Below are 26,768 nucleotides of genomic sequence, written 5' to 3' on the forward strand. Positions count from 1 at the left end.
CCGACCTTCTGAGATGAGCCGCAACCAAAAGGAAAGACCGCAAACTGGTAGTGTTGAGATCCCACTGTAAAATGGAGATACCTCTGATGCGACTTCAGGATGGGAATGTGGAAATATGCATCCTGAAAATCGATCGACACAATCCAGTCATCCTGCTGCAGCACCAGAAGAACCTGAGCTACAGTCAGCATTTTTAACTTCTCCTGCTTGAGGTAAAAATTCAAGACCCTGAGGTCCAGTATCGGTCTCAACCGCCCGTCCTTTTTGGGGATCAAGAAATATCGGGAGTAACACCCCTGACCCCTTTCCTGCTCCGGAACCATCTCTATAGCACCTTCTTGTAACAAGGACAGGACCTGCTGCTGCAGAAGCAAAAGATGGTCCTCCAAACCCCAGCTGTGGCGAGGAGGGTAAGGAGGGGAAACTCCCGGAAAGGAAGGGCGTACCCATTTTCTACAAGATGTAGATGGAGTTCTGCTGCTGCTGACGGCCTTGAAAAGAAGCTGTTTCCCATATACTCAAAATCTTCTGTAACAATAACCCCAAGGCTGGGACTGAAGGCCTAAGGATCTTGCAGTAGTCCTGCTATCCCTGAAACGTTGCAGAGCAGAATCCGCCTTTTTCCCAAAGAGCCTGGAACCATCAAAAGGGAGTTCAAGCAGAGTGGTGTGCACATCTGGAGAAAACTCCGAGCTTCCTAACCAGGCGTGCCTCCTGGTACCCACTCCTGGCGACTGAATCCGCTATATCCAGACTCGACTGGATCACCTGCCGGGATGCAGCCTGTGTATCAGTCAACATCTCCAGAAAGTGACCTCGAACATTTTAATATTTTAAGGCCATGCTTGCCGAAGAGAAAAAAATGTTTGTCGACTGCTCCAGCTTTTTGGAATCCCTATCCCCTGGGGTGGAAGGGAAGGATCTTGTCGACTGTTTGGACGTAAATGAAGCCTGAACCACCAAGCTTTCCGGTGAATGGTGAGATGTTAAAAATGTCGGATCACAAGGAGCAACCTTATAGCGTCTTGCCTTGGATAATGCCCGGACCGACATAGGCTTTTGCCACACTTCCAAAATCGGCTCCATCACAGCCTCATTGAATGGGAGCAAAGGTTCTACTACTGAAGGAGAGTGCAAAGCTTCAGTCAGAATGTTGGACCTGACCTCTGCCGTGGGTAACTGCAGATCTAAAAGCTCAACCGCCTTCCTTATAACAGCGTGATAAGGAGCTACATCCTGAGAAGGCAGTGTCTTAGGGCAAGAAAGTTCCCACTCTGGGTAAGTGTCCAAACCACTTGCCTCCTGTAGACCCTCAAAGTCATCCACTGATTGAAGAATTTCCCCTCCTCAACCTGCTCCTGCCGTCCCTGGAACTCCTCTTCTTCCAGCAGCCTCCGAGCCTCTCTCCTGGAGCGCATTTTCGGAATTGGCATTGGCTGCGCCATGGGACGGCACCAGTGACATCGGAGCAGGCGTCCAAGGAGGTCCCTTGTTAGCAGCCATCGATGCCGCACGAAGCCGGGACGGCGTCGGCCAAAATCCAGAAGGTGCCGGAGAGATTTGCGGGAACGGCGTAGAAAACCTCTGCGCCAGGATATGCCATGATGGAGTCATCGGCATGAAGGGCACGAAAGGTGCCTGGGCATAGTGCAGGGGGATGCCCAAATTATAAGAGAGCAGACCCACGGGGCCAGCCGGCATGCCGGATGGGTTGCCACTTTAGCAAACATGCCAAACAGTGCATTTAAAAAATGCTACAGATCTGCACCTGGCCCCGGATTAGGTGGGTATAGATACGGAGCCGCCTGGTCTGGATCCGACCGAGAGGCAGTTTGTTGCAGAGACGCCGGGGGCACCGAAGCCGGAGATGCCGGAGGTGCTGGAGAAGCCTCCCTGGGCGTCGGCAAATCTCTAGGCGCTGGAGAATGGGCCAGAGTCGCTTGCGGAGAAGTAGAGGGAGAAGGTGAGATAACATCTTTACAATGATGCCTCTGGACCGGAGAAGCCGACCTTGAAGACTTGCCTTTCAAAGAACGGCGCCGGGACCCATGACGACACTTCTTTTTGTGCTTCTTTGACGACCTCGAGGTGTGATAGTTATGTCCTCGTCGACATGGGAGAGCTAAGAAAAAAAGTTTCAGTGGAATCCTGGCGCTGGGGTAAATTCAAAGGTGAGGAATCCACAGGCAGATGTATTCATCAGAAAAGGCCTATCAACTCGCTCTCGCCAATGTAATGGTGACAAGAAAAATTGTCTTGAGGGTAAGGAGCTGAAGTGAACAACTGTTTATAGGCGCCACACATGATGAATGTGAGGACCAAACTTAGATTACCTAGGGGCATAACAAATGGAGAAGGGGGAAATATAGTGTAATCCTATAAAAAACGTATCACAATAGGTGACTTAAATAAGGAGGCCTGGTCTGGCAACGCTAAAAAAGCCAAAAGTGCAGACACGTACCCATTAACAGTGTCCAAAGCAAGGCCTTGCTAGGCTAGGGGCAACTAAAACAAGAAACCTTCAGACAGCTTTGCATTGAGTGGATCCATCTGGCTGGAAGCACACAATGACACAAACTTATCATCTTCATCAATAGAAGAGAGGAGGAAAGCCCACAGATCTGATTAGGTGCCAACGGTGGTGCGATTCTACAGTCTTTAAAATTTGCTTTAGTGGCACAGACAAGGCCATACGTCAGATGGAACAGTGGAAAGATCATGAACAAGAAAAACTAGTGCGCGATGTAAAAAGCAAAGGTTCAGTACTTAAACCAATGGAAAAAACACAACCATAGCACAGGTTACAGTCATTGACAATTAAGAAGGACTGCACAGAATCTTTGTATGTCACATGTTGTCAATAAAGCCCTACCATCACTTTATTATGATTGAAAACTAACATAAAGAGGTTTTTTTTAATAACTTTGACTGTTCTGATGTTTTTAAATTTCAGTGTTCATTTAGTCTTACCAACCGAAAACAACTCTTTAGAGACTTTGTATCTGAATTCGGCCATGTTACATACAAATATTGAAAATTGATTAAAAAAAGGATAAGCTACCTTAGAAACAGATCACTCACTTATGTGTGTTAAAATGTTTTATATAGAGAAAACACAAATCAGATGCCATAAAGTATGTCACACTATTCAAACTCATTCACATACTACTACAATAACGTATGAATCAATATACTCTAATCTTAAAACCATAACAGTGATAAAAGTTAAAATCCAATCAATCCTCCTGCTAATTTGGTCGCTTGTCACTTTTGATCAGCTGACAGCAGCACTGGAATGAGAATATTATATATTACAATTAAAGAGTCTCATACGTCTCACTCTGTTACTTTCCCTCACTCCATATTGTTCCAAATAATGAAACCCACTCTTTTTCTTGAATATTTTTCTCAATAAAAAGTGACAGGACGGAAAAACCTCAGAGGGATACATAAGAAATATGATGGAACAGGACAAGGGGAATATAAATATGTATTTCCTCACTTTACTGAATTTAAAATTGTTAATAGTTTCTGGTGCCAAGAGAAAGCATGCAGGAGTGGCTCACAAGGATAATGTAAGTTAAAAAATTGTAACGTAAATCAGTTATGTAATTCATATAAACATGATGTGCATGGGTGAGCCCAAGACAAGAGCAGAATCTACGTTTTGAACACTATACAAAAATATAAATACACAAAGGCATGCACAATATTTAGCAAATGTAATTTGATTTATAATACCGTACCCATTTATGCATAATAGCAAGGTGATACCAAGAGGTCCGTGAGAACAACCAACTGATCATCTGTGAATTGTTGCTTGTGCTCCTGCCAGTTGTCAAGGTGGGTCCTTCGGAAATTGGAAAGTGTTTTCTTTACAGTCATCTTTCAATTAAAAACATAAATTTAAGTCCACCTAATAATATTGTACTAACGTTAAGCCAAATATATTGTGTGATTAACTTGTATTTATATTTTTTCTTTTTATTGCCATAATTAAATCAATACATTTGCATTAGTAAAAACAGCTCATATTGCAGGCACGTTCACAGTATACTGTACATTGCATAACTAGACTGTAGTCTCAGAAATATAACTACATGTGATAACAGAATATAATGCAGGTTAAACATTTCTTATGGTCAGTGGTATTGCTATAATTCAGATTTCAGTTAAAACCATTGTGCTCAGCAATAAATATAGGTATTGTTAAACTGCAGATTCTTGCTGGCTGCAAGGTGATTCAGCACTGCCAGCAAAGCAAAGCTATACTTTTGCCCAGTGTATTATGATCAGTCATTTTGCAAGTTTCTGAAAAATATTCACAGTTTTTGTCCATTTTTGGAAAAATATATTTCAATGAGTCCACAGTAATGAAGCAACATTTTTCTTTACTATCATGAAAATGCAAATTGCTGACATTTGGGTGGTGCGCTATATTGCTAATATGTATTTCATGCGTGTGGTACGGTGAGGACATTAAGCATATTAATTCTGAACACAATCTCTTGACATAGACCATATATGCTGGATTACATAATTTGTAAATTTATCTACCTCTAGAAACACTCTAGAGTTTGGTAGTGCATCTACCTCTCTAATTAATTTTTAGAATTTGATTACAAACAGGATTTTAATTATCTCATCTTCCACAATATGAATAGAATTCTGGGTCACCGCAATAAGTAAGAAAATAATTTCAGAAAGCAGTGGTTTGTTATTACAAAATAAGTCTTGCGGAAATTATAGAATTATACCAGTGGGTCTCAATCATTCAATCAAGGGATTTGTAAGGCGCACAGCTACTCAAAGAGTGTCCCGGCGCTAGCAGACTAGTTGACCACATGTGCCAAAGCTTACAGATAAGCCGACTGAAACAACCAGGTTTTAAGATTGCGTTTGAAAAAGTGCTCATCTTTCATTGCCCGTAGGTAAAAGGGGAGGGCATTCCATGCAGTGGTAGCAAGAAAGGAGAAAGAGGTACCCCTCCATCTTATCTTCTTGATTTCGAGGACCACTGGCAGCATATAACTTGAGGAGCAGAGGGATCTTACCGGATGATATCTTTAAGCCTACTGACCAAATTCCAAGGGCCTACATGATAGAAGGCTCTATGAGCCAGGGTGAGGCATTTGAACCGTATTCTCTCTCTGATAACCAGCCAATGAAGCTCCTTCAGATATTGACAAATCTGAGCACCTCTAGGAATTTTAAAGAAAACGCGTGCAGCAGCATTCTGTACCAACTGGAGGACACCAATAGAGAGAGTTTGCATTATCGAATCGAGAGGAGATGAGAGCATGAAGAATTGTCTTCTGAGACTGAATCAGAAGTCGGCACGGAAGAACAAGTTACTTACCTTCGTTAATGCCTTATCTGGTAGAGACTACCTAGCCACAGATACCTTGCCATAGAGTTATCCCCAGGCGTCAGACTGGGTCTGGAACGGTATCCCTGTGCGCTGGTAGGTGGTGTCATTTGGATCAGCGTGGCATTGTCCGCACCAATTAGTGACATACACGGTGCCTATATAGGCGCCACCACAGCATGCTGACATTAGTTACCTTTTGCAACTTTCCACGCCAGAAGCACGGAGCCACTAAGCACGCTGACCACTGTTGTGGAATACTTGGGCCCTGAAGAACAAGTTACTTACCTTCGGTAACGCTTTTTCTGGTGGATACCGTATCTGCTTGTGGATTCCTCACCTTGTGAATATCCCCTGCGCCAGCATTCCACTGAACTTTTTCCCCCAGCTCTCTACGCCGACGTGGACGACGTCATAATGCATCGGCTCCGCTCGCGACTCCTTATGACGTCACCGGAGCCATAAGAGAGCCACGTCAGCGTGATGACGTCCGTTCCACCCATTTTTTCCGTGCCTCCGAGGCGCACAGGTGGACCAACGACAGATTCAAAGTATACACAGTATACAATATACAATCAAATATACACAGTACATAAACAAAAGGAAAGCTAAACAAAATAGGCATTTCCTACAAATGTACCAGAAAGCATAACAACATCTCAAACAAGACAACTTTTAAGGTATACAAAGGTGGACAACGGGGAGGCGGGTGGGCCAGTGAGGAATCCACAGGCAGATACTGTATCCACCAGAAAAAGCGTTACCAAAGGTAAGTAACTTGTTCTTCTGATGGATACATCTGCCAGTGGATTCCTCACCTTGTGAATAGATTCCCACAGCAGTCCTCACTCCCGGAGGAGGGTGTCCACCTTCCTATGCCAGAAAGTCTTGCAAGACAGAGCGCGCGAAGTGGCCCTCCCTCCTCATCTCAGAGTCCAAGCAGTAATGCTTTGCGAAAGTATGGAGGGAGGCCCAAGTCGCAGCTTTACAAATATCTGCCACAGGAACACCCCGGGCCAATGCAGATGCAGATGATTTAGCTCTAGTTGAATGAGCCCTAATACCCTCAGGAGGAACCTTACCAGCCAGGGCATAGCAGATCTTGATGGCAAGGATGATCCATCTCGATAGCGTGCGCTTGTGCACCGCTCTTCCCTTGGAATGTCCAACATAACCCACGAAGAGCTGATCGTCCAGACGAAAGTCCTTTGTTCTGTCCAAGTAAAAGCTTACAGCTCTCTTTGGGTCTAGGCGATGAAGCCTTTCCTCCTCCTTGGAGGGATGAGGAGGTGGCTAAAAAACAGGGAGAGTAATAGACTGCCCCAAATGAAACGGAGTAACAACTTTGGGCAGGAAAGCAGCCCTGGTCCTGAGCACCATCCTTTCAGCATGTAATGTTAGAAAAGGGGGTTTAGAACTAAGAGCTTGAAGCTCACTCACCCTCCTTGCCGAGGTTATGGCTACAAGAAAGACCGTCTTAAAGGACAACAGCCTCAGAGGACAGCTATGAAGAGGCTCAAACGGGGACCCCATCAGAAAAGTTAAAGACAAGATTAAGGTCCCACTGCGGCATTACAAAAGGAGTAGGGGGAAACTTGTTTGTAAGGCCTTTGATAAACCTCAGTACAACCAGAGATTTAAATAATGACGGTTGATCAGGTAGACATAGAAAAGCCGATAAGGCCGAAAGATAGCCCTTGACCGTGGCCACAGCACAGCCCTGCTGAGCCAAGGAAAGGGCAAACTTGAGCACCTCAGAAAGATATGCTTTTAAAGGGTCAATGGATCTCTCTCCACACCATTTAACAAACTTGGACCACCTGTAGGAGTAAATGGACTTGGTGGAGTGTTGCCTGGCCGATAAAATAACATCCACCACATCAGGTGGGAGAGAGAAAGAACTCAGGTTGCCCCGTTCAATCTCCAGGCATGAAGGTGTAAGCTCTGGAGGTGGGGGTGTAGAACCTGCCCCTTCGACTGCGAGAGGAGGTCTGCCCTCAGAGGGAGACGGAGCGGAGGGCACGAGGAGAGGTGGAGAAGACCTGTGTACCACACCCTTCTTGGCCAATCCGGGGCGATCAAAATGACTTGGGCCCGGTCTTGGCGAATCTTCCACAGAACCCGAGGAATCAAGGGTATGGGAGGAAACGCGTAAAGGAGTCGTGAGCCCCAACTCAACTGAAACGCATCCCCCAACGCCCCCTGCATCGGAAACTGGAGACTGCAGAATGACGGGCAGTGCGCGTTCTCGCGGGTGGCAAACAGGTCCACCCGAGGGATTCCCCACGTCCGAAAGAGGTAACGAACCACCTCCGGATGGAGCCTCCACTCGTGGTCGGCGGAGAACTGCCGACTGAGACTGTCCGCACGCACGTTCAGCACCTTGGCCAGATGATTTAACATCAGACAAATCCGATGGTCCTGAGCCCAGGACCAAAGACGCAGGCCCTCTCTGCAGAGACAATGCGACCCCACTCCTCCCTGCTTGTTGACATACCACATCGCGGTAGTGTTGTCCGTCAGGACTTGAACAGACTGACCGCGAAGGGAAGGGAGGAAGGCCTTTCAGTGCCAAACGAATCGCCCGCAATTCCAAAAGGTTGATGTGAAGCAACCTCTCCTCCGGAGACCAAAGACCCTTGATCTCCAGATCCCCCAGATGAGCACCCCACCCTAAGGTGGAGGCATCCGATATCACCGTGGCCACCGATGGAGGTAGATGTAAGGGCTTTCCTTGAGACAGATTGCCCTCCACGCTCCACCAAGATAGATCCGCTGCAGCTTCTCTGGAGATACTGATCGACTCCCTGAGATCTCCGTTGTGCTGATACCACTGCCTGCGGAGGCACCACTGGAGCGCCCTCATGTGCCACCGTGCATGGTTGACCAACAGAATGCAGGAGGCGACCAGACCGAGCAGGCGAAGGACCTTCAGAACCGGAACAACCGCTCCATTGTGGAATAAAGGGACCATCTCCTGAATGTCGAGAATTCTTTGAGGTGGAGGAAATGCTCGACACACAGTAGTGTCCAGTACCGCCCCTATGAACAGGTTGCGTTGAGAGGGCACCAGGTGAGATTTGGGCACGTTTTTCGAAAAACCCAATTCGAACAAGAGCTGAGATGTTACCTGCAGATGATGCTGCACCATCTCTGGGGACTCTGCCTTCAGAAGCCAGTCATCCAGGTAGGGGAAAACCGGAATCCCCGACCTCCTGAGATGGGCCGCTACCACTGCCATCACCTTCGTGAAGACTCGAGGTGCGGTAGTAAGACCAAACGGGAAGACTGCAAACTGGTAATTTTGCGACCCAACCGTAAAACGGAGATACTTCCTGTGCGACTTCAGGATTGGGACATGGAAGTACGTGTCCTGCAAGTCGAGCAACACCATCCAGTCTCCTTGCTGCAACGCTTGGAGAACCTGTGCAAGGGTCAGCATCTTGAACTTCTCCTGTTTTAGGTAAAAGTTCAAGACTCTGAGGTCCAGTATCGGACGCAATCTGCCGTCCTTCTTGGGAATCAGGAAATACCGGGAGTAGCATCCCTGACCCCTTTCCTGCTCCGGAACCACCTCTATCGCACCTTTTTGAAGCAAAGCTAGCACTTCCTTTGTAGGAAGGTGGATATCTGACTATGGTTACCCCCAACTTTTTGCCTAGTGTCTAGCTGGTTTTTCGACTTAGTTGGCCTGAGATCCTGCCATTCAGGGTCTCAGGCTGTCTGCTCTCTCTTTAAAATGGACTCCATGTACCCTAGGTACATTCCCAATTGGTAAGGATCACCTTATTGGACCCTGTACAGTGTACCCTAGGTACCCAGGGCATAGGTGTACCCTAGGCCTCCCAGGGGCTGCAGCATGTATTATGCCACCCCTGGTCTGGCCTTCCAATCAGACACAACTGGCTGATCACTCAGCTGGGGCAAGGTCGTGTAATCACCCCTTGCTTAGATATATTATACCTATATCTACCCTTAATATAGACACATGTGTACCTATCAGCCACTCCTATGGCGGGCCTTAACAATCCTGGAGGCAGAGTGCTTGGTAACATGTGAGATGGTGCTCTAGCATGAGCTGAGCCTGTCTGCAGCTTTCGGAACCATGTCCTTATAGCTGTTCTATGATATAGCCTACCATATACTCTTAAAGTGCCTTATAATCTTAAACGGTTATGGTAACTATGGCTTGGCTTTATCAAAACATGTCGTGTAAGGTGTCTAACACTCTGGAATAATACCCCCATCCCATTTCTGGGGATGAGGATATTATTCCTCCCTTCTAGAGGGAGAGACATGTTAAAATCCTACTTTGCTGTTTAACTCTAACCAAAGCCTCAGCATCACAAAATGGATGCTGCTGCCACAGACACGAGTCTGACCTCCTGCTGCTGGGAGTGATCCCGGCAAGGGAGGCTTGGACAATAGGTTTCCTGCTTGGGGAGGCGCTAGCACCTCCCCAGACAGACTTTAGTGTATTGGGGCAGGGAGGGCTGAAAGGAATGAGACATGCCTGGGGCACACAAGGTGTCCCATGCATAGTCCAGTTCAAACCGGTGCTGGGGCACTCCAGCCCCAGTCCTGGCGCGAAACTGGACAAAGGGAAGGGGGTGTAACCACCCCCCTCCCAGGTCCCACCCATAAGGCGTGACCTAGCAGGCAACCCAGCACCCCAGATTAGTATAAGTGTGGTAGCTGGGCCCCAGGAGATTAGATTATCCTGAACCTGCAACTTGAACAGAAACTCTGGACCTTCGACATTCGACGAAAGAAGAAGACTGAAGAATCTCCCTTGTGGCCAAGGAGTGGCTACCCTGTGCAAACAGGCACCATCAAGAGACTTACCCTTTGCTTTGCTGAAGTTCTACGAGGGACCGACTGCAGAGCCCGACCAGAGCCTTGACTTCCAGACTTCTCCGACCCTGATCCACATCCACAGCCGAGCTGAGATCCGTGGAGGCGACGAGAGACGTGGGACCGGCTACCTGGGAAAAGTGGCGAGTATCTTCCAGCGCAGCTTCTGAGGCACCCTCGAAGTTGTGCACCGGGGATTGAGAAGCCCCAACCCCAAGCACCCTCTGCACCGAAGATCAGCCCCCCCACACTCCACGAGTCCTGCGTGGGGCCCTTCTGCATTTTCCTGCTTGCCGCGTCTGTCCGGTTGCTTGCCCGTTGGCTAGCGGCCTTTGTGACGACACACCTGCTCCTCCAGACTGGCTTCCTCTTCTTTGCAAAAGAGAAGCACCCCAGACCTTCCTGGTCTGCACCAGAAGCAAGTCCTCCATTCTTAGTGGGTTCTGCTTGCCAAGGCTTGGTGAGTCCTAGTTCGACTTCGACGCCGCCGACAGCAAGAGCCTTCATGGGACAGCTTGCCTCCTGGTCCTGGTCGTCCTCGACGTCTCCTGGTACCCGGGGCTGCTGCGACAAGCTTCAACCTTCACCTGCAATCTTCACGACATCGCCTGGTTCCTTCCTGGTTCCACGTGGTCACTGGCTAGTGACCTTGACTCTGTCCCTTCTGCTTGCAGGTACCCTTCCTTCTTGATCCCGGCCTTGGGATCCACCGGACACTCTGCACTGAGTGCCTGTCAGCAACTTTCCTTCAGGCATCCATAGAAGTCCACGACGAAACCAGACGCAAGTTCACACCTATGCACCCGCAGCCTGTGGGCTAGGTAACTTGGGTACTTCGGTGCTCACAAGGGTAGTGACTATCCTAGGGTCTAGTTTCCGAGTCTCGACTTTCTATCTACTCCAGAAGTGTCCTAAAACTGCTTATTTCAGAACTGTACTATTTCTATCGATTACACGCATTACGCGTGTGTGTTTCCACTCTGCACCTGAATCCCGTGGGCCTCCCACTTCCTAACTGTTGGTAGTGTAGTGTAGCCCCAGCGATTCCCTAGGCCTAGGCCCATTCTATTTCCGTGACAGTGGTCCTTATACCACTTCTTTAGTATATGGTTTGCGCGGCCCCTAGGGCCTAACTGTATTACTTACCTGTGTGACTTAATGTATGCTTGAATAAGACTGTGTTGTACTTACCTCGAATCTCATAAAGAGTGCTGAGGGTTTGACTAGAATAAATACACTTTATTTTATATATATATCTGTTGTGGTGTCCTTTTATTTGGTATTCAAGGGATTATATATGGTATCACAGCTGGCTTCACATGCCATTCAGAGTTTAGCCTAAGACTGCTCTTGTCCATGCTACCACTAGGATAGCTGGTCTATAAGGTTGACTTTACAACCAATCACCATAAGGGTTGTTTGGACTGATACAGGGTGTACACTAGAACTAGTGACATCATACATCAGGCCAACTTCTCACATCCTTCTGCAGAAGAAGCAGATGGTCTTCCGAGCAGTAACCTTGGCAAGTTGGGTAAGGGGGAGGAAACTCCCGAAAGGGAAGTGCATACCCAGTCTCCACGAGGTTTAAAACCTAAAGGTCTGTTGTAACAGATTTCCAACCCCGCAGAAAGTGGGACACCCGACCCCCCAGAAAGTGGGACACCCGACCCCCCACAGGTCTTACATGTTCCAGGATGGGGGATCTAGGGCTGCTTCCCTGAAGCTTCATTGGGAGCAGAGGAGGCAGAAGATGAAGAGGGGTTGCGGCCAGAACCTCTCCGACCTCTTTGTTTCCCTCTATAGGACCTATAGAGGGGATTCTGCTGTTGCTGCTGCTGCTGAGGCTGCCGGTAGGAGCGAAACGAAGACCTCCCGAAACCCCTAAACTTCTTAAGTCCAAATCCTTTAGCAGGAGCCTGTAGTCCTAAAGATTTAGCTGTTACCCTACTCTCCTTAAATCTCTGTAGGGCAGTCAGCCTTCTCACCAAAAAGTTTTTGACCGTCAAAGGGCAAATCCACCAAGGTGGCCTGAACGTCCGTAGAGAAGCCAGACGGCCGAAGCCACGCCTGCCTCCTAGTGGCTATAGACGACCCCATTATTCTCGCCACCGAATCAGCCGTATCAAGGCCCGACTGAATCACCTGTCTCGCAGTGGCCTGAGTATCTGTGACCACCTCCATAAAGGACGCCTTATCACCGTCTGGCAGCTTAGGGGCTAAAGATTTAATCGAGTCCATCAAAGCATGAACTTAGCGCCCTAGCAAGCACGTGGCATTAGTGGACTTAAGCGCCATGCTCCCAGATGAAAAGGTTTTCTTAGCGGCTTGATCAACCTTTTTGGACTCCCTGTCCGCAGGAGTCTGAGGGAATGCCCCTGAAGCATGCTTCGAACATGACGCCTGCACCACTAGACTTTCTGGCGAAGGGTGCGAAGATAGAAAATCTGGATCCCCAGGAGCCACCCTATATCTTCTCGCCACCTGCCTAGAGACCGCTGGTGAAGATAACGGCTTACGCCAGACTTCCACAATTGGCTCCAAAATAGCCTCATTGAAAGGCAGGTATCGAGGCCGGAGGTGCCGGATTCGGGGGCACCGGATGCGGCGCCAAGGTAGACGGCAACGGCGTCGAGGAAGGCTCCGAAGAAGGTCGATCCAATCGAAGCCGAGATGGATCCCCAGTCGGTGCCGGAAACTGCCATGAAGGCGCCATTGGCAGGAAGGGCATAAACGGGGCCTGAGCCTAATGCTGCAGCACTCCAAGAGTATAGGCCAAAGAACCCACGGGACCATTAGGTGCACCGGATGGGAAGGCAGCCCGTTGGAAGATTCCATACATCGTATTCAAAAAATGAGACGAATCCATACCCGGAGCCGGAAACTGTGGATAATGGACTGGTCCCGAATCGGTCTGCGGAGTACCTGGTACCGGCGCCGCAGTATCCTCCACTGGCGCCGCAGGCTCATCACTCTCTAGAGAAGGCTCTTCTCCTTGCTCTTGCTCAGCCTCAGAAGCTGAAGACTCCACTGGAACCAGTGACGGCGCCGGGGACTGCGCTGGAGCCCGCTTCGGAGAAGGAGATCCCCCAGGAGACTTAGAAGGAGAAGGAGATATATCCTTACTTCGGCGTCGAGGCGAAGTCGATCTCGACGCCTTACTCTTCGAAGACCGGCGCAGAGAGGAATGCTTCCTCTTCTTATGGCGTTTCTTCGACTTCGAAGAATGCAAAGTCGACGACTCCGGCCTCGATCTTTCCTTCTTCCTACCTCTCTTCTCCTTTTTGGCCTTGGCCATGAAGAGCTTCGCCTCCCTTTCTTTCAACACCTTTGGATTCATCCTCCTGCAGCTGGAACAATCTTCCACGTCGTGGTCGGATGAAAGGCACCACAAACAATCATCATGGGGGTCTGTCATAGATATGTGGCCTCCACATTCCCTACAGGGTTTAAAACCCGACTTCCTTGTCGAAGACATGACAAATTTTTTCCAACAGTAACACCAAACGACTACAAAGTAGCAGAAGAGTGCTGGAAAAACCATTGCGCGTCGACGGCGCGGAAAAAAGGGAACTGACGTCAACATGCCGACGTGGCTCTCTTATGGTTCCGGTGACGTCATACGGAGTCGCGAGCGGAGCCGATGCATTATGACGTCGTCCACGTAGGCGTAGAGAGCTGGGGAAAAAAGTTCCGTGGAATGCTGGCGCAGGGGATATTCACTGGCAGATGTATCCATCAGAAGTACGAGTTACTTACCTTCGGTAACGATGTATCTGGTAGAGACTATTCTAGCCGCAGATACCTTCACATAGAATTATCCCCAGGAGTGAGACTGGATCTGGAAAACTTTCTTGCCCAGCATTCCTGCGTGCGGGGGTTCGGCATCACGCGACTCCGCCCAGGCGTCGTCGGCGAGGTCACATAAGTCCCACCCTGGCGCGCCTACGTCAGTTTTCTTCGGAGAACTTTTCCGCGCCGCAACGCGGAGCCAGCAGACAAAACTGTGAGAGTATAGGAACAGTGTGCGAAAGAGCATAAAAAGGAATGGTGAGGAACAACACCATAAAGAGCAGTGCCCAGCACTGCAGTAACCAAAGGCAGGGAAAGAATAAAGAAGCAGCAACCCGGAGCCGCAGACGCCTACCGACGAGCAGGGGTACTGCTGACGAAAAATCTTTCCGGATCCAGCCTGAGGCCTGGGGATATTCTAAGGTAAGGAATCTAACTAGCTAATGTTTCTTACAGATATATCGTTACCGAAGGTAAGTAACTTGTGCATCTGAAAGAAACACGTTAGTTAGATTCCTTACCCTAGAATAAATACCCCAGCAATACCAACCCCGGTGGTGGGTCTGCGAACCAAGATCACACCAGGAAGTCCTGGAGAACGGAACGGCCAAAGAAGCCGTCTCTCCGGGCTTGGCTGTCCAGGCAGTAATGCTTGGCAAACGTGTGCAGCGAAGCCCACGTCGCCGCCTGACAGATGTCCTGCAAAGGGACTCCCCGTCCCAAAGCAGTAGTAGCCGCCGTGGCCCGAGTAGAATGGGCTCGCAGCCCAACAGGAGGGTCCTTTTTCGCCAAGGAATAACAGATTTTTATACACAAAACGACCCACCGGGAGATGGTCCGTTTGTGCACAGCTTTTCCCTTCTTTGCACCCACGTAGCCAACGAAAAGCTGGTCGTCCACTCGGAACTGTTTTGTGCGGTCCAAATAAATGGAGAGCGCATGTTTTGGGTCCAGACGGTGGAGCCGCTCTTCCTCTTTGGAAGGATGCGGAGGCGGAAAGAAGGTGGGCAAGGTGACAGATTGCCCAAGATGAAAGGGGGTCACCACTTTCGGTAGAAAGGAAGGACGAGGCCGAAGGACAACCTTGTCCGGATGAACAGAAAGAAAAGGAGACTTGGACGATAGAGCCTGGAGCTCACTCACCCGTCTAGCCGAGGTGATGGCTACCAGGAAAGCAGTCTTAAGAGTCAGAAGACGAAGAGGACAATTGTGAAGAAGCTAAAAGGGAGCGCACATCAGGAATGTTAAGACAAGATTCAAGTCCCACTGAGGCATTACGAAAGGGACATGAGGGAACATGTGAGTAATGCCTTTCAGAAAGCGTGACACTACAGAGGACTTGAAAAGAGAGGGCTGATCAGGAATCCGTAAGAAGGCAGAGATGGCAGCAAGATAACCTTTCAAGGTGCCCAGGGCAGAGCCCTGCCGGGCCAAAGAAAGAGGAGAACCTCAGAAAGAGGGGCGGAAAGGGGATCCAAAGCCTTTGCTGTGCACCATGCCACAAATTTGTTCCACCGGCTGGCTGCCAGAATGACATCACAGACTTCAGGAGGCAAGTCAAATGGCATCAACTGCTGCCGCTCAATCTCCACGCATGGAGGTGGAGGCTGGACAGGTTCGGGTGGAGGACCGTCCCCTGCTGCTGCGACAGAAGATCCTCCCGAAGGGGCAGACGTATCGGAGGATAGGTCAACATACTGAGTAGCTCGGGATACCAGTATCTTCGTTGCCAATCCGGAGCCACAAGGATGACTTGGGCCCGGTCGCGCCTGATCTTCTTCAGCACTCTGGGCAGAAGTGGTATAGGCGGAAAGGCGTACAACAGACCGCAACTCCACTCGCGACGAAGAGCGTCGCCGAACGAGTGCCGCCTTGGAAATTCCAACGCGCAGAACTGCTGACATTGCGCGTTCTCGTCGGTGGCGAATAGATCTAACCAAGGCTCTCCCCACTGCTGAAAGAGACCTTGCGCCACCTCGGAGTTCAGACGCCATTCGTGATCCATCATGCACCGGCAGCTGAGTTCGTCTGCTCTGGCGTTCAGAGAGCCCGCCAGATGTTGAACCACCAGGGTGATGCCCTGGTGTTCCAGCCATGTCCAGAGGCGCAGAGCCTCCTGACAAAGGGTCCACGACCCCACCCCGCCCTGTTTGTTGCAATACCACATGGCGGTGGTGTTGTCCATGAACACCTGCACGACACTTCCCCGGACAGAGGGAAGGAAGGCTTTCAGTGCAAGTCGGATCACTCTCAGCTCCAACAAGTTGATGTGGAGGCGAGACTCCGCCGGAGACCAGAGGCCTCTGATCTCCGCCTCTCCCATATGGCCACCCCATCCCAGGAGGGACGCATCCGTCACTACGACATGCTCCGGTAGGGGTAGGGAGAGGCTCTTGCCCGTGACCCAATCGCGGTCCGTGAGCCACCACTGCAACTGCTGTGCAGTGCCCTCCGAGATCAAGACATGGTCGGACAGGTTGCCGTGATGCTGGGCCCACTGAAACTTCAGGTCCCACTGCAGAGCCCGCATGCGCCGCCTGGCGTGATGCACTAGTAGGATGCAGAAGGCCATCAGCCCCAGAAGCCGCAACACTAGCCTGACCGAAACCCAGGATAGAGGCCGAAAGATGGGAATCAGGGCCTGTATATCCCGGACCCGCTGTTCCGGTGGATGAACCCGGAACTGCGCCGAATCGAGAACCGCTCCGATGAAGAGGAGCTTCTGAGAGGGGCTCAGGTGTGACTTCGGCACGTTGATGGAAAACCCTAGCAAATGCAGGAGATCCGCCGTAGTCTGGAGGTGGGAGACGACTGTCTGGGGCGAGCCCGCCTTCAACAACCAGTCGTCGAGATAGGGGAAGACTGGAACCCCTGATCTGCGCAGATGAACTGCGACCAACGCCATCACTTTCGTGAACACCCGAGGGGCACTGGTAAGGCCGAAGGGGAGCACGGTGAACTGAAAGTGCTCCTGACCCACCGTGAACCGCTGGTAACGCCGGTGGGCCGGCAGGACGGGGATATGGAAATATGCGTCCTGCAAGTCCAACGCTACCATCCAGTCTCCAGAGTAGAACCTGAGCAAAAGTCAACATTTTGAACCGTTCCTTCCGGAGGAAGGCATTGACATTCCTGAGGTCCAAGATAGGGCATAGGCCTCCTTTGCCCTTCTTGGGAACCAGAAAGTAGTGGGAATAACAACCACGACCTACTTCTGGGCTCGGAACGCGCTCGACAGCCTCTTTGGCCAAGAGGGCCGAAACTTCCTCTTGCAGAAGATTCAAATGATCCCCCGAGATACGGTGGTGCTGCGGTGGCATGGCTGGAGGGGTCGTCTCGAAGGGGAGGGAGTTGCCCCTTCGGACGATTTGCAGCACCCACCTGTCCGAAGTAATGGTACGCCAGTGGAGCAGGTGATGGCGAACCCGGCCTCCCACTGGCGAGGAATGGGCCTGAAAGCTTGGACTAGGAAGGCTTTGAGGCGGATGCTGCCGGGGTGGATGTGGACTGACCGCGTCGTCCTCCAGTACCGCCTCGGCGGAAACCACGTCCGCGACCGAGTGCAGGCTGGTTCTGCGGCCGGTGGCTAGGCGGACGTGAGGAGATGCCCCTTCCTTGGCCACGAAAGGAGCGAAAAGCAGAAGTTTGTGGCCACGGGGCCAAGAGGCCCAAGGACGTGGCCGTAGCCCGGGAGTCCTTGAAGCGAGCCAGCGCACTGTCCGCTCTCTCACCAAAAAGGCGAACGCCATCAAAAGGCATGTCCATGAGTGTGCTCTGGACATCCCCTGAAAAGGACGTGGACCGCAGCCAGGCGTGACGTCTTAGCACCACCGTGGTAGAAATCGCCCTACCCAGCGAGTTCGTAGTGTCGAGTCTACATCAGATTGCATGGCGCGCTGCATCTCTCCCATCGGCCATAGCCGAGGAAAGCCGCGCCCGGGCCTCCTCCGGGCACAGTGGCAGCACGTCCTCCACCGTATCCCACAGAGAGTGGGAATAACGGTCCAAGAGACAGGCGGTGTTCAAAGACCGCAGGCCCAAACTGAGCGAGGAGAACAGCTTCTTACCGAACTGTTCCAGTCTCTTGGAATCCCGGTCCGGAGGAGCGGACGGGAAGGAGGATTGGGAGGTAGAGGCCTGGATAACCAGACTCTCGGGGGTGGGGTGTTGGGAGAGAAAACTGGGGTCACCCGGAGCAGGGCGGTGGCGCCTGGCAGCGTTCCTATCCACAGGAGGGACTGTGGAGGGCTTGGACCAGGTGCCCTGCAGAACGTCAGTGAGGGCCTCATTGAATTGCAGCAGAGGCTCAATGGAGCATGCGACAGACTGAAGCACCTCAGTGAGGATGTTAGTCCTCACAGCCACGGCAGGCAGCTCAAGCCCAAGGGCCGCGGCCGCCTTGCGCAGCACCACAGAAAAAGCTGCACCCTCCTCCGAAGCCACAGTCGGAGGAGAGATGAATCCAGTGTCCGGTGAGGTATCCAATCCACTGGCCTCCCCCAGTTCATCTGCCCAGTCCTGAGAAAGTTGCCCCTAAAGGGCCATAGGGTCCTCAGACCCCTCCCATTCGCCCCCGTCATCCGATTCCTGGTAAACAGGAGGAATGATCGGAGCCGGTCGATAGACAATATGTGTCTCTAGCGGCGTCGGATGCGGCGTCGGGCGGCGCCGCATCGGCGTCGGGACCGGACAGGGGCTGAACAGGGGATCGATGTCGACCGGAGTCGGGGGTGGTACCGGTGCCGGCGGAGGAGGCGTAGCGAGGTCGACCGGCGTCGACGGGGGCCCAGGCTCGGGCCCCTCGGGGACCTGCGGCGTCGGGGCCGGAGCCTCCAACGGCGCCGGGGCCAGAGCCGCCGGCACGCGAGGTCGCCCAGTCGAGTCCGCGGAGCCCGAATGCACGCCAGCGGGCGTCGACGGCGGGGCCAGGCTCCTCATGGCCGAGAGGAAGGCATTGACCTCCGCCGGCGTCGCGTCAGTCCCAGGGACCGGCGGGTATGGGGACTTGCGCGGCGCCTGTGGCTCCTGCGGAGCCGCGGGGGTGGAACCACCCGGACCCTCGGCCGAGTCTCGTGACCGGCGAGGGGAGTCCGAAGAGCGGTGTCGCCTCTTGGACTTCTTGGAGTGCTTCGACTTACCCGAAGACTTCGAGCCAGACGAGCGACGATGTCGAGTGCGGCTCCGCGACCGATCCTTGGACCTCCTCCTGGACCGGGATCGAGAGGGGCGCGGAGCCGAGTGGCGAAGCTCGAGAAGCTTGCGGGACCACTCCCGGCTAGCTTTCGAGGTCAGGGCCATACAATCGGAGCACGACTCCGCGTCGTAGTCGAGGCCCAAGCAGTACAGGCACCGGCGGTGATGATCGGTCACCGACATCAGTCGGTGACAGTCGTCGCAGGCCTTGAAACCAGGCATCCTACCAGCACCAGAGTCGAGAAGTGACCAAAAAGAGTCAAAAAAGTTAGTCAAAAATTGACTAAAGGGGTAGCTCTCCCGGATCGGCGCTTACTGGCGCGGAAAAAAGAAGAACTGACGTCAGCGCGCGAGGGCGGCGTCTAAGTACTCCGACGACGTCATTCCGGCGCACGATGCCAACGACAGACGAGGAGCCGCAGACGACGCCTAGCGACGCGCAAGGGGTATTGCTACTAAAATCTTCCGGATCCAGTCTTGCGCCTGGGGATATTCTAAGGTGAGGAATCTAACTAACGTGTTTCTTTCAGATAGATCTAACCAAGGCTCTCCCCACTGCTGAAAGAGACCTTGCGCCACGTTCGAGTTCAGACGCCACTCGTGATCCATCATGCACCGACGGCTGAGTTCGTCCGCCCTGGCGTTCAGAGAGCCTGCCAGGTGTTGAACCACCAGGGTGATGCCCTGATGTTCCAACCATGTCCAGAGGCGCAGATCCTCCTGACAAAGGGTCCACGACCCCACCTCGCCCTGTTTGTTGCAATACCACATGGCGGTTGTGTTGTCCGTGAACACCTGCACTACATTTCCCCGGACAGAGGGAAGGAATGCCTTCAGTGCAAGCCGGAGCGTCCGCAGCTCCAATAGGTTGATTTGGAGCCGGGACTCTGCCGGAGACCAGAGGCCTGCGATCTCCGCCTTTCCCATGTGGCCCCCCCATCCCAGGAGGGACGCATCCGTCACCACTATGTGCTCCGGTTAGGGTAGGGAGAGGGATCTGCCACTGACCCAATCGCGGTCCGTGAGCCACCACTGCAACTGTCTTGCAGTGCCCTCCGAGATCAGGACGTGGTCGGACAGGTTGCCCTGGTGTTGAGCCCACTGGAACTTAAGGTCCCACTGCAGAGCCCGCATCCGCCACCTGGCATGATGTACCAGCAGGATGCAGGAGGCCATCAGACCCAGCAGCCGTAGGGCCATCCTGACCGAAACTCGGGATAAAGGCTGAAAGAGCCTGAATACCCCGAACCCGCTGTTCGGGAGTATAGACCCGAAACTGCGCCGAGTCCAGAACCGCTCCGATGAAGAGGAGCTTCTGGGAGGGACTCAGATGTGACTTCGGCACGTTGATGGAGAACCCCAGTGAATGCAGGAGGTCGGCCATAGTCTGGAGGTCGGAGACGACTGTTCGGGGAGAGCCTGCCTTCAACAACCAGTTGTCGAGATAGGGAAAGACTGGAACCCCTAATCTGCGCAGATGAGCTGCGACCACCACAAGTCCAACGCTACCATCCAGTCTCCAGTGTCTAGGGCAGCCAGAACCTGAGCTAATGTCAGCATCTTCAACTTCTCCTTCCGGAGGAAGGCGTTGATGCTCCTGAGGTCCAAGATAGGGCGTAGGCCCCCTTTGCCCTTCTTGGGAACCAGAAAGTAGTGGGAGTAACAATCCCGTCCTACTTCTGGGCCAGGAACGCGCTCGATGGCCCCCTTGGCCAAGAGGGCCGTAACTTCCTCCTGCAGAAGTTGCAAGTGATCCCCCGACATGCGGTGGCATGGCTGGAGGGGTCGTCTCGAAGGGGGAGTAGCCCCTTCGGACGATTTGCAGCACCCACCTCTCCGAAGTGATGGTACGCCAGTGGAGCAGGTGATAGCGAACTCTGCCTCCCACTGGCGTGGAATGGGCCTGAAAGCTCGGACTTGGAAGGCTTTGAGACAGATGCTGCGGGAGCGGATGTGGACTGACCGGTTCTCTGTCCCCCTGCTCCGCCATAGCAGAATCCATATCCGCGACCGCGTTGAGGCTGGTTCTGCGGCCTGTGGCTGGACGAACGTGCGGGGGTGCCCCTTCCTTGGCCACAAAAGTGGCAAAAAGCAGAAGTTTGCCGCGCTGGGCCGACAGACCTAAGGACTTGGCCGTATCCCTGGAGTCCTTAAAGCGCTCCAGCGCGCTATCTGCTTTGTCGCCAAAAAGGCGACGGCCATCAAAGGGCATGTCCATGAGAGTGCTCTGGTCATCCCCTGAAAAGTTCGTGGACCTCAGCCAGGCGTGACGACGTGGTGTCAAGTCCACATCTAATGGAATACCGTGCTGCATCACGCCCCTCAGCAAGAGCCTGGGCGAGCCGTGTCCTGGCCTCCTCTGGACGCTGGGGCAGCACGTCCGCCACCGTATCCCACAGAGAGTGGGTGTAACGGTCCAAAAGGCATGCGGTATTAATGGACCGCAACCCAAGGCTGAGTGAGGAAAACAGTTTCTTGCCAAACTTCCATCCTTTTGGATTCCCGGTCCGGAGGTGCGGACGGGAAGGCGGTTTGGGACGTGGAGGCCTGGATAACCAGACTCTCAGGGGTGGGGTGTACGGACAGAAAGCAGGGATAGCCCGGAGCTGGGCGGTGGCGCCGGGCCACGTTCCGATCCACAGGAGAGACTGTGGAGGGCTTGGACCAAGTGCCCATCAGAATGTCGGTGAGGGCCTCATTACACTGCAGCAGAGGCTCCGAAGAGCTTACTGGTGGTTGAAGCACCTCAGTGAGGAGGTTAGTCCTCACGGCCACTGCAGGGAGTTCCAGGCGCAAGGCCTTGCCGCCTTGCACAGCACCACAGCATAAATAGCACCCTCCTCCGTAGCCACGGAAGGAGTAGAGATGAAACCAGTGTCCGGCGAAGTGTCTAGACCACTGGCCTACCCCAGCTCATCTGCCCAGTCCTGACTTAACTGGCACTGCTGTGCCAGAGGGTCCTCAGACCCATCCCAGTCCTCCCCTTCGTCCGTGTCCTGGTAATCAGGCAGAAATGACGGAGTCGGGTCATAGGCGAAAAGCTCACCCATCGACGCCGGAGACGGCGCCGAGCGGCGCCGCTCCGACCCCGGACCGGGGCTGAAACCAGGGACGACGTCGCCCGAGGATGCCGCCAGGAGCAACACTATGGGGGTCGGCGCCAGCGGAGGAGTCGTGAGGTCAACTGGCGTCGACCAGGATCCAGGCCTGGATCCCACGGGGGCCTGCAGCGTCGGGACCAAAGTCGACGACGGCGCCGGGGCCGAAGCCGCTGTCTCGCTAGGACCCCCAGTCTGACCTGCGAGGCCTGGAGGCGCGCCGGCAGGCCTTGACAGCGGGAAGAGAGTCCTCATGGCCATGAGGAAGTCTTGAATCTCGCCCGGAGTCGCATGAAGCCCAGGGACCGGAGGGTGTGGGACTGGATGCGACTCCTGCGGCTCCGGCGGAGCCGCACGGGTGGTGCCACCCGAACCCTTGGCCGAGTCGCTCGACCGGCGAGGGGAGTCAGAAGAGCGATGTTGCTTCTTCGACTTCTTTTTGCCATGCCTCGACTTACCTGAGTGCGAGGACTTGGATCCCGACGAGCGGCGATGACTGCGGCTTCGCGACCGGCCCCTCGACCTCCTCCTCCACCGGGACCGCGAACGGCTCAGAGCCGACTGCCGGATCTGGAGGAACTTGCGGGACCGCTCCCGCCTAGCCTTCGACGTCAATGCCCGGCAGTCGGGGCACGAATTGTCATCGTGGTCGGCCCCAAGACAGTAGAGACACCGATGGTGGGGGTCGGTAACCGACATCAGTCGGTGACAGACGTCACACGGCATCAGGAGTCGAAGTCGACTCGAAAAAGATAGACAAAATGTCCAAAAAGTTAGTAAAAAAATGACTAAGGGTACGCTCTTTCTGGATCTGTGCTTGCTGGCGCGGAAAAAAGAAGAACTGACGTCAGCGAACGAGGGCGGCGTCTAAGTACTCCGACAACATCATCCCGGCGATCATGACGCAGACGACGGACGCGGAGCCGCAGACGACGCCTAGCGACGTGCAGGGGTACTGCTGATGAAAAATCTTTCCGGATCCCGCCTGGGGATATTCTAAGGTAAGGAATCTAACTAACGTGTTTCTTTCAGATACAATATTATGATGACGTACCCCTAGAAGGTGATATCTTGTATGTCCAAAACCACAAGATGAGCGTGGGCCATTTTTTTACATACTGCAACTAGTGCCTCCAATTTCTGTTCCTTAAGAACAGTGAACATATTTGTACCAAGGTAGGGTTATAACTTATTTACCTCAATCGGTTGTGGATCATTCAAGTGTGCACTCAGATCCATTAGAAGCTGTGGCATCCAAGTAGGTACTTCATATGGGCTTGATAAGATACAAGCACTGAATCCCAACACGCCAGCATGTCGTCTAACCAAATCTACAAGGCAAAACACAAAATAAAAATCTGCTTTTAGTAAAATAGAAAACCTTCATAAAAATCTAACAGGCATTTTAAGCAGCAAGATCCATATGCCATACAATATGATACTGCGCTATCTCATTATAACTAAGTTAACAAATTATTTTACTGATACCAGTTGAACCAATTACTATACCAATAGTGTGAATATGTTTTTCTAAATTGGTATCTTCATTTACCACACTGTAGGTGGATCTGTCACTTAAAGTATAGTTTTTTGCTAAAAAAATTTTATTGGATTTTATAGCATGTAAAAACACACAAGAAACCTCACATTGACATTGCACAAATTGTTAAGTCATACAGCTCCAAACCATGATAGACCCACCATTTACCCCAAATCTCATGTTTCTGCGGGCAGCCCCTGGCAGCATACATGGGCTTTTCTCGCTGGGCACACCAGTCTACTCCCGCCCACCATACAACCACAGAGGAATTCCACTTCCGGGAAATGTCTTGCTTAGCGATCAGCGAGGCAACCCCATTGAACATACGATGCATTCTCTGACCCTCCATTTTTCCCAGCAAACCCAGAAGCGCCACCCTAGGGGAGAGTTCCAATGGCAGATCGAGCACCAACTGAAGATCCCACTCTATCCTCCACCAGTACCATACCACAACAGGGCAGGACCGGGTCATGTGGAAGAAATCCAACGAGGAACGACGGAAGCTGTTAGCATGAGGAATCCTATCCGCCCGTGATGCTGCAGGGCCGACATACAGGTCTGGTGCAGATAGTTAAGTTGGACAAGCCTGTGATGTGTAGAAATAGCAAAGTCTCGGGGGGCCATCGTAGCCTCTCTCCGCCACAGTCTTGGGAACTGGTCTGGGCCGTTGATGACTAGGGGCCGGTATAACTGGGAAATGGCACCTTTAGTGAGTTTCTTGGTCAATATCTAGGCCTCGAGAGGGCTTAAATCAGGGATGTCGGTGGTGGGGGAATGTTGGCTGAATAAGCATGTCATAGTTGTGAGTACTTGTGGAATTGAGGACAGGAAGGATGATATTGCTCTTGCATCTCCAAAAACATCTGCAATTGGGTCCCCAACCAGACATCCCCGAGCAGGGTGATTTCTATCCTATCTCAGTTTGTGAAGCCCTCAAGTCTCGCAGTGTGGTGCAACCACATCCCCTGCCAGAGGGGAGTCTGTGCATCAGTCTGAGGTCCCAGCCCATGTCGTAGTGTCACCTTCCAGTTCAGGAAGACCAATAAGTTATCGCTGGAAGGGTTAAGGGCTCCGTTTAGAATTCTCATTAGCAAATCAATGGCAAACAGGGTCAGCTCCACCCAGTAAGTTGGGTCCTCCGATCCCCCGTTCAGCCAGACATTGAGCATGGTCACCTACGAGGCCATATAATAGCATTGAAGTGCCGCCTTTCCTCCATAATAGGGAGACTGAAGGCAATTAAAGGTGATCTGAGGGTGGCCACCTGCCCTTAGGGAGGAACGATGACAGAATTCAGGCCTAAGATTGGGAGAGGAAAGTACTGGAAAACATTAAGGAAGCCCAGACATCAGCAATATCTTGAAGAGAACCACTGTCTCCAAGACATGAAGGGGCAGGTGCGTCCATTTCTGAAAATCTTTTGCCATGTTCTCCACCAAGGGTGTCAAGTTAAAACTCCACGTCAGGTCATGAAGAATGACGGGTATACCCAGATACTGGAAGGTTATAACAGCAGTGCATTAGGATGGCAGACTGCCAGGAGCAGACACTCAAGTCACCCTTTATCAGGACCAACAGAGAGTTGGCTTTGTTCACCCAGAGTCCCGAAGTTTCAGACAGAGAGGGCCCGAGATGCTAAGTGCGCAAGCCTGAGTGCAACACCCAGCCCTGCTGCTGCAACAGAAAATCCCTTTCTGATGCGGCAACTTGATCAGAGGACAGATGATCATGCCCAGGACTTCCAGGTACCTTACTGTACTGGCCCATTCTGGTGCTACTAGAATGACTTGGGCCCGGGGTGTAGGAAGGTGGATATCTGACTATGGTTACCCCCAACTTTTTGCCTAGTGTCTAGCTGGTTTTTCGACTTAGTTGGCCTGAGATCCTGCCATTCAGGGTCTCAGGCTGTCTGCTCTCTCTTTAAAATGGACTCCATGTACCCTAGGTACATACCCAATTGGTAAGGATCACCTTATTGGACCCTGTACCCTAGGTACCCAGGGCATAAGTGTACCCTAGGCCTCCCAGGGGCTGCAGCATGTATTATGCCACCCCTGGTCTGGCCCCCCAATCAGACACAACTGGCTGATCACTCAGCTGGGGCAAGGTCGTGTAATCACCCCTTGCTTAGATATAGTATACCTATATCTACCCTTATATATAGACACATGTGTACCTATCAGTCACTCCTATGGCAGGCCTTAACAATCCTGGAGGCAGAGTGCTTGGTAACATGTGAGATGGTGCTCTAGCATGAGCTGAGCCTGTCTGCAGTTTTCGGAACCATGTCCTCATAGCTGTTCTATGATATAGCCTACCATATACTCTTAAAGTACCTTATAATCTTAAACGGTTATGGTAACTATGGTTTGGCTTTATCAAAACATGTCGTGTAAGGTGTCTAACACTTCGGAATAATACCCCCATACCATTTCTGGTGATGAGGATATTATTCCTCCCTTCTAGAGGGAGAGACATGTTAAAATCCTACTTTGCTGTTTAACTCTCACCAAAGCCTCAGCATCACAAAATGGATGCTGCTGCCACAGACACGAGTCTGACCTCCTGCTGCTGGGAGCCCTCCCAGCCAGGGAGGCCTGGACAATAGGTTTCCTGCTTGGGGAGGTGCTAGCACCTCCCCAGACAGACTTTAGTGCATTGGGGCAGGGAGGGCTGAAAGGAATGAGACATGCCTGGGGCACACAAGGTGCTCCATGCATAGTCCAGTTCAAACCGGTGCTGGGGCACTCCAGCCCCAGCTCTGGCGCGAAACTGGACAAAGGAAAGGGGGTGCAGCCACTCCCCTTCCTGGTCCCACCCATAGGAGGGACCCTGCAGGTAGCCCAGCCCACTAGCCCAGTATATTAGTAGCTAGTTGGGCCCTGCTAAATTAGATTATCCTGAACCTGCAACTTGAACAGAA

The 26,768-nt window shown here is 52.1% G+C and overlaps 1 protein-coding gene across 2 annotated transcripts in view; it reads right to left on the reverse strand.

Moving 5' to 3' along the window:
* The window catches only part of PSME4 (proteasome activator subunit 4), a 1,714,764-nt gene that overhangs the window by 8,375 nt on the left and 1,679,621 nt on the right, over positions 1-26,768 (reverse strand). For both annotated transcript variants that reach the window (XM_085612595.1, XM_085612594.1), the window contains 2 exons: positions 23,503-23,636; positions 3,747-3,885 (listed from right to left, as the gene is read on the reverse strand). In XM_085612595.1, coding sequence (XP_085468721.1) covers positions 3,751-3,885; positions 23,503-23,636 — 269 coding nt within the window. In that variant the 3' untranslated portion in view covers positions 3,747-3,750. The remainder of the gene's footprint in view (positions 1-3,746; positions 3,886-23,502; positions 23,637-26,768) is intronic.

Source organism: Triturus cristatus, chromosome 6 (genome assembly GCF_964204655.1).
Source record: "Triturus cristatus chromosome 6, aTriCri1.1, whole genome shotgun sequence".
Classification (NCBI taxonomy): Eukaryota; Metazoa; Chordata; class Amphibia; order Caudata; family Salamandridae; genus Triturus; species Triturus cristatus.